Source organism: Mirounga leonina, unplaced genomic scaffold (genome assembly GCF_011800145.1).
Source record: "Mirounga leonina isolate KUSES-001 unplaced genomic scaffold, KU_Mleo_1.0 Mir_268, whole genome shotgun sequence".
Taxonomy (NCBI): Eukaryota; Metazoa; Chordata; class Mammalia; order Carnivora; family Phocidae; genus Mirounga; species Mirounga leonina.
The window spans coordinates 974938-983402 of NW_023270649.1; the positions used below are offsets into that span (position 1 = coordinate 974938).

The following is an 8465-nucleotide window of genomic DNA, read 5'->3' on the forward strand; positions in this document are numbered from 1 at the left end:
TCCATGCGCACGGACGCATTTGAGCGGCCCCCCTGGGGACCCTGTCCCTGCGCACGGACGCAGTAGCAGCGTCTGCAGGGGCAGGCGGGCGGGGAAGAGCACCGCCCCTTCGTCCCGCCCCTGTCCACCGCGCGCACTGCGGGGGCGCGCGGCTCAGAACGCGCTCTCCTGCCTCCTGAGCGAGGGCCGGCTGGGCGCGTCGAGCCCGTCGCCAGGGCCGCTTGACATGGAGCGCGCCGACAGCGTCCGAGTGGAGAACAGGGCGTCCCGGTGCGCGTCCCGGCCGCCGGCGGGCAGCCGCCCGTAGCCCAAGTACCTGCTCAGCCTTGCCTGGAACTCGCGGGACGCGAAGTAGTACACGAAGGGGTCCAGGCAGTTGTTGAGGCAGCTGAGGCACAGCGTGAGCTTGTACACGTGGTAGTAGCTGCCGCCCAGGAAGAGGCGGCTGACCACGTGCACCAGCAGGACGAAGTTGTTGGGCGCGAAGCAGGTGACGAAGGCCAGCAGAACCACGGCGGCCAGGCCGACGGCGCGGCGTCGCTGGCCGCGGCCGTGCACGTCGGCCGCGCGCAGCAGGGTCAGGATGGTGGCCGTGTAGCACGCCACGGTGACCACGAACGGGATGAAGAAGAGCACGATGAACAGCGTGAAGAGGAACATGGCCCACATGGCCACGCTGGGCAGCATGGTGGACTTGAGCACGTCGAAGCAGGTGACGATGCCCAGCGCCTCCACGGTGTAGGTGAGGTCGGTGCGCGCCAGCGGGGACAGCGCGCCCAGGAGTACGAGCCAGACGCAGGCGCACGCGGCCACCGCGTAACGTCGCCGGCGCCAGCGCGCGGAGGCCAACGGGTACACCACGCCCAGGAAGCGCTCCACGCTGATGCAGGTCATGGTGAGGATGGACGAGTACATGTTGGCGTAGAAGGCCACGGTGACCACGTTGCAGAGCACCTCCCCGAACACCCAGTGGTTCCCGTTGCAGTGGTAGTAGATCTGGAAAGGGAGCACGCTCGCCAGCATCAGGTCCGTGACGCTCAGGTTGATCATGAAGATCACCGACGGCGACTTGGGCCCGATGTGGCAGCACAGCACCCACAGCGAGAACAGGTTGCCGGGGATGCTGACCAGCGCCACCAGCGAGTACACGACGGGCAGCACCACGGCGATGGTCGGGTCCCGCAGCATCAGGATGGTGGCGTTGTCAGGACGCGTCACGTTCATATCCATCCTGCTCTTGCACCTGCTGCGCGCGCGCGCGCGCGGGCCTGGAAGGCAAGGGGCACCCGGGTGAGGAGGGGAGCACAACGGGGCTCCCGGCCGGCCTCGCTCGCTCGCCCGCCTCCCCCGCTGTCCCGCACACTTGTGCGCAGCTGGCGCGGTCCACCCGTGGCACGGAGCGGAGCGGAGGCGCGCTAAATCCTGCGAAGCTGCGTCACACCCAGACGCCTCCCGTGCGCCAGGACACCGGGCGCTTGCTTGGACAGTCGCGCCCTTCCTGCTCCTTGGAAGCGCAGGGAGCGTGCTGCAAGCTAGGGTGCAGCGGCTTCATCGTTGGGGCCAGGAGGAAGCCAGGGGAGACGTGCAACACAGTTGCGAGGTTACAGAGTTGCCAAGGCGCTAACCCGGTTTCCAGCTGCAGAAGTTTCTCCGCGACCCCTGGAAGGTGGAGGGAGTCACCCCGGGTCCCCCTCCTCCCCGCCCCGCCCCCGTCCTATCACTGGCTACTGTACCTGGCCACACGGGGGCGCTGTGCCGCCAGCGCTGAAGTCCCAGTAGGTCCATCCCTGTCACCCTGTGCCTGGCCTCCTGCTTTCTTCTGCCTCGCGCTTGGACACCCCAGCTTGGGTGGGACAGAACCAGCCCGGTTCTGTCTTGCTCATCTGCAGCTGAGGCCCCAATCTTGGGGTGCCCACTGGGGGGTGGCCACCCTTTAGCGATGGGGGGACTTTGGAGGCCCTGATGGGGGATCTGGGAGGGCCCCACGCAGACCACGCAGGAAGTCCCCTGTTCCGTCGCCAATGGCCCCCCAGCCCCCTCTACCCATGCATTTAAGTGCATGACCACAGGTGCAGGGAAGAGTGCACCCACTTGTCACATGGTTGTTTCACAGCTCTGTTTCAAGGTAACAACCCCCACGCACCTGCTTCAAGGTACAAAACCTATGCACCTGTCCCAACGACCCCCCCCACACACACACACACATGTCTCCAGTGTGGTTTGAAAACCCCATAGCCCTCCCAGCCTCCCAGGTACAGGAACCCAGACGCCCAGGTAGGCAGCCCTCTCTGGCTGGGGCAGACGGAGTACCTGACCGGTCTCCACATTGCCATCTGGGTCTTATCTCTGTTTCGTACTCTTGATTTCCTGCCTTAGGTCCCGTGGCTTTCCCCAAACAGACTATGGGCTCTTTGGGGTGGGGTTAGGAAATCATCTGAATATATACCAAGAGTGGAGGACACAGCAAACTCTGGGAGTTTTGCTTATCCAAGTTTTCGGGAAACAGTGATTGGGTTTATTTATTTTGGTCCTGGGCCAGGGCACCCCGGTCAGGCCCCACCTGTGCCGTTTCTGTGAGCTGGGGCCGACCAGGCAGGGCTGACCCCCGTGGAGGTCTGCCTGCCGAAGGTGGGGGTGGCGCGTGCACTGGGTAGAGCCGCAAAGCAGTCTTGTGCATGCTGGTGGAGCCCAGGGGCGCAGGAGAGAGAGTGTGCCTGTGCTGGGGAAGGAAGGGTGTGTCCTGGGGTGAGGTCAAGTCCCCCTGGAGTGCTGGCCGATGTGTCCACGCGGCTTGACTACAGCCTCCATCTCTGCATTGGGTGCACATGCGAGCGTGTCTGTGAAGGGGCTTCGTAGGTGCGGCTCCAGAACACCAGCAGCTGCCTTGAAGTAAAGACGCGACGCTCTAATCCTGTGGTGGGCCTTGTCTAATCAGGGGAAGGCCTGAAAAGCAAACACTGAGCCTTCCCAGGGAAGGTGTTCTGCCCCCAGGCTGCAGGGCCCGCTCTCTCCTGAGTCTGCAGCCTGCCCACCTGCCCCATAGATTTCAGGCTCACCGGCCCCACAATGGTGTGAGCCCAATTCCTTGATGTACGGTTTTTTGTATCTGTTTCTATATGTGCGTGTGTGTTTATATACATACACACATATGTTCTATTGCGTGTATTTATACAAATATCCTACTGTGTATGCAGTCACTGCATATAGATGCATACGTGTTGTATATGTATGTATATATACGCACATCCTATTGCACATTTATTCTCTCTCATATATATGCATGTGGATATACACACAACCTACTACGTGTTTATACGCCTGGAGATGGACGTGCTGACGGCCTCAGGCCGCCGCCCCCGGCCCTGCTCACACTGTGATTGCACAGGAGCTCCTGTGATTGCTCGGGTCATGGTAACTTCTCTGTATGGCCGGCACTGCACGGCACAGGGCCCCTCGCCCATTCCCTGGTCCCCACCGCCATGCCCGGAGGTGGTGAGGCGGGCGTCAGGGTCACATCTTACAGATGGGGGCTCAGAGGTTGCAAGAGGGGTGAGCATAGAGCCGGGGCTTGGATGGGCCCAGAGCGTGCAGCATGTCCTCAAGCCTTGGTGTTCTTGTGGACCATGAGCCTCCGCACCATTATACTGATGGCCTCGGGCCGGGACACCGAGCAAGCTGTTCTGGTTCTGGCCGGTTCTGTCCTCTTTCGGCAAGCCTCATTGCTTCCGGCTATCTGCACCTGCAGCTGGTCTTTTCCTGGGAGGGGGGGTTGGATATCATTCCTTGGGAGGAGGGCCTGGGGCTCGGGCGGCAGGTGCCAAGGCCCATTCTCCCGAGCTTTGCCGGCTTGAGATGCGGACGTGGATTCCTGCTTGCTGTTCTGCAGGGGGCTGAGTCTGTGGGCTCCCCACTTGCAAGATGTGGGGCTCCTGAGAGCAGCGCGTGGGGCTCAGGGTGGCCTCTTGGTAGCTCAGGACTCCCCCATGCAGACGGGAGCCCCAAAGACGCCCTCGGCTCCCCGGGCAGGCCCCACGGCGACCTGCCTCACCCCGACGCCAGCTAGCCTGGGCGTTGGCCGTTTCGTCCTAGGGGACGGCGTGTCCACCAGCACAACGTGCAGGGTCCACATGGCAGAGAGGCTGGCACACTGCCTTCAAAGCCCTTGCAGATTTCCACCCGCCGCCCTGAGCGGGCGTTTCTTCCTGCCTCGAGGACCTGCCACCGTCCGCCGGCAACAGAGAGGTTCCTCAAACCGGTTTAAAAATGGCCCCGAGTTTCAGTTTGAGTGGGATGCTTTCTGTTCCACTAAAGCGTGCTCAGGTGTGCATCCTACAGTTACCCCGGGGCGGCCTCTGTCCACGCTGGGGTGTCAGGGGCCGGACAGAGGGATACATGCTCTTTGGGGTCCCCAGGGGTGCCACGGAGGGACACACGTGGGGGGCAGACGCCAAGATCGTGCAGGGTGCAGAGAGGGCGAGTGGGGACGTTGCTGTTTGCTCTGGGGACGTGTCCGCTGCAGGGGGCTGAGCGGATGTCCTGGAGCCCACAAGCATCGGCAGGAAAGCGATCGACCTGTGCGGGACGCTGCCCTGGTGTTCCCAGCACAGAGCAGCCCTGGAGGGGGCAACTGTTTCCATTTCTGCTCATGGAGCGAGGGACGTGGGGATCTATTGTCCCTCCCCCCCCCGCAGGTGGCTGCTTGTTAGCCGCACGTATTTGCATGCTGTGTGGCCCTTTTGAAAGCAGACGTGCGTGGCAGGTGGTGGGAGGAACAGAGGCTCGGTGAAGCAGTCCCCCTGCCCGCCGGCCCCTGCGTCCCCATGAGTCACCTCTGGAGAGCACTCAGCCCTCTCTGCACTAGCCCAGCCCCAGCTGCGGCCCGGGGCGTTTGGGCCTCCACGGGGCATGGCCGCCCACTGAGCGGCATGGGTGATTAATAAAGAAATCAGCTCTGGCATGCTGGTCTGAGCTCTGAGGCGGCGAGTGGTGGGGTGGGGAAGTGTATGAACGGGCGAGCGGAGGGGGCTCTTGCAGAGGGACGCGGCTGGGACCGCCTGTCACCCTCTGCCTCACAGGAAATGCATGCTGGTCTGAGCGCACGGCGGTGGGCGAATGCCCTCCTGTCTGGGACGGCTGTATGCGCCTCGTTTTTTTGGCTCTTCACACCTTTATCGAGACCTCATTTACATATTGTCAAGTTCAGCCGTTTAAAGTGGACAATTCTGCGGTTTTGAATATGTTCGCAGATGTGCAGACATCGGCATAATGCCGTCCCAGAACGTTGTGAGCCGCCCTAAAGGAAATCCTGCACACTGGAGCGCCGGCACCCCCATTCCCCCCTGGGCCCCAGCCCCATTCCTCCCGGACCCCAGACCCCAGGTGGCCATGCATCGACTTCCCGTCTCTGCGGACGAGCCTGTTCCGAACATTTCACGGACACGGGATCACACACTCTGTGGCCTGGGGCGTCTGCTAGAGCCTCGTGCCTTCAAGGTCCATCCACTGGGCAGCGGGTGTTAGACCTTTGGTCCCTTTTATGGCTGAGTCTTATTCCCCCGCGAGGAAGGGGCCCATATGGTTTATCCATCCCTCCGTGCATGGACACTAGGGTTGTTTCTGCTTTTTGGCGATTGTGAACAATGCTGTTGATCTTGCACCCAGCGCCGGACCCCGTACTTGGGGGCTCCCGGCACTGAGCACGGGGGTCCTTTGGGCTCAGTTGAGGTGGGGCTTCCTCAGGGGTCAGAAGGCAGCCGGCGAAGAGCAGCGGGGACTCAGGCTCATGAGTGCTCCTTCTGGGTCCCCGCGTCTTCTCTCACGGTCAGGTCTCGTGTTTCCTGCGTGCTGGGGGCTGTCCCAGGTGCTGAGCTCCCCGTGGGGACAGGAAGCCATGAGCCAGCCCCCTGCACTGTGGGCTGGTCTCCCTTCTGGTGTCTTGGGTTTTTGTGGTGCTTTGTTATGGCGGCCCTGGGAGACTCCGACGGCCCCCACCCAATGCCACGGCGTTGGAGACTCAGTGCTGTTGGAGAATGCAGATGGGACGTGCCTTTAGTCACGTCGGAGAATGTTCAGTCACTGGGCACGCACGGGCTGAGCTCCCAGCAGCTGTGCCCACATGAGCAGAGCACGGGCAAGACTCCACTTCTCTTGGGGTGTTGTCACCAGACTCAGATGCTGGGCCGAGCTGAGCTTGGTTCACTGGCCTCCAGACGTGGGCAGCGTGGATATCTGGCAGCACTGAGAGTGCCCAATGTGGTGTCCCCACCTGGACCTTCGGTCTCCTCTTTGACTGTGATCCTCGGAGGGTTGCTGTGATATGGGGTGACCCAATGAAGGGGAAACACTTTGTAAACCGTGCTGTGCTCTGTAAATGTTGTTAGCTAGACCAGCAACTGTACAAATGTCCTGGAGCAGTTCTAACAAGTGACCACAACCTGGGGGCTCCAACCATGGGAATCCATCCTCCTCCCAGCTCTGGAAACCGGAAGTCTGAGATCCAGGCGCATCAGGGCTGCTGAGATCCAGGTGGGGCAGGACCACTGAGATCCAGGTGGGGCAGGGCCATGCTCCCTCTCGAGGCTCCAGGGGACGGTCCTTCCTGCCTCTTCCAGCTTTTGGGCTCCAGGTGTTCCTGGGCTCATGGCCGCATCCCTCCCATCTCTGCCTCCGTCCTCACGTGGCTTCTCCTCTGTGTCTCTGTCTCCTTTTCTGTCCCTTACAAGGACACCTGCCACAGGACTTAGGGCCACTCTGATCCAGAATGATCTCATCTCAGATCCTTCATTAATCACATCTGCAAAGACCCTATTTCCCAACAAATCACATTCCTAGGTTCTGGGGGCCATGTGTTTTGGGGACCCCCCCACTCAGCCCACTGCAGGACGTGTCAAGGAGGAGAATATTCCTAAGAACGCTTTGTAGTGTTTTCTGGTTCCCTTGCCTTCAATGAACAGACAGAACCAATAAGCGTCCATCAGGACTGGCTTCTCCTGGGGTGTCATCAGAATGAGAGCCACCCCCCTGAGACCCTCCATCCAGCCAGCTGCAGCTGACCCTCAGTGCATCCCAGGGTGATGCTCCCAGCAACAGCGATATCCCCACCAGTGCCGAGGGATGTTCTTGGAGAGAAGACTCCCCAGGATGCCCAGCCAGCAGAGGTGGAGGCAGCAAGACTGTGGTTTGGCATCTGACCTTGACACTCAGAAGTTCTGGCCATTCACACATGGGCTCCAGGAAGCTGCGCACCCCGATCATCAGCCTCATCTGGGAGACCGCCTTCTTGCCCACAGCCCCAGGACTCGGCCAATGTTTGTTATGCGACCCAGCAGAGGAAGCTGCATTGGGTTTTCTGGTCAACTGTGGGCAACTCACTAAAGACACAAGAAAGTCTGTGGTTGTCATGAACTGAAATGTGCCTCCCCCAAGCCTGTAGGCCGAAGTCCTAATTCGCCATACCTCAGAATGTGACCTTACTTAGAAATAGAGACTTTGCAAGTTGTTAAATTAAGAGGAAGTCATACTGGAGCAGGAGGGGACCTGACTCCAGAATGCCTGGCGTCCTTACAAAAAGGGGAAATTTGGACACAGACGGGCACGTGGGGAGGAGGCCACGTGAAGATGGAGACAGAGACAGGGTGATGCTCCTACAAGTCAAGGAACACCCAGGATTGCCAGCAACCACGAGAAGACAGAACAGGAATGAAACAGACTCTCCCCGAGATGCTCCAGAGAGAACCAGTCCTGCTGACACCTTGGTCTCAGACTCTGGTGCCCAGAGATAAGAGAGAATACATTTGTGCTGTTTCAGCTCCCAGTTTGGGGTAATTTGATACAGCAAATTTCCAGGAAACTAATGCACACACACACACACACACACAAAAGAGGGAAGGCGTTTCATTGACACACTCCGTCAAGCTAAAGAATGATAGGAACCATGATCATTCTACATTAAAGAAAGGGAAGAGCCTTCAAGAAAAGATAAGGCATGAAAAGAGCAGGATTGCAAGGTAACAGAGAGAGGTGAGGAGCCCACCCACAGGCTCAGGAGCTGCATGGAAGAGGACAGAAACATTTTGATTATTGATTCAGAAAAAGGACAGGTCTCTTGGACGGATAAAAGTACTGGAGGGGTGACAATACATATAGCTCAGGGGTAAGGGTTCTCACCTGGGATACTTTGCTAGACCCACCAGGGGACACTTGGCAACATCTGGAGACAGTTTTGGTTGTCACTACTGGGTGGGGATGGGGTGATACTGCTGTCTGGTATATGGAGACCAGGAATGCTGCTCAACATCTTACAGTGCATAGGACGTCCCATCCCAGAGTCATCTCTCTATCTATTCATCTGGCCATCCCTGTCTCCCTTCCTCTCTCCATCCATCCAACCATCCATCTGTCCATCCGTCCGTCCATCCATATCATCTATCTATCTATCTATCTATCTATCTATCTATCTATCTATC

General features: G+C 59.5%; 1 protein-coding gene across 2 annotated transcripts in view; it reads right to left on the reverse strand.

Annotated features, from left to right (window-relative positions):
* Positions 1 to 104: 104 nt before the first annotated feature.
* The window catches only part of P2RY8 (P2Y receptor family member 8), a 36346-nt gene continuing 27985 nt past the window's right edge, over positions 105 to 8465 (reverse strand). For both annotated transcript variants that reach the window (XM_035029643.1, XM_035029644.1), the window contains exon 2: positions 105 to 1268. In XM_035029643.1, coding sequence (XP_034885534.1) covers positions 154 to 1230 — 1077 coding nt within the window. In that variant the 5' untranslated portion in view covers positions 1231 to 1268 and the 3' untranslated portion in view covers positions 105 to 153. The remainder of the gene's footprint in view (positions 1269 to 8465) is intronic.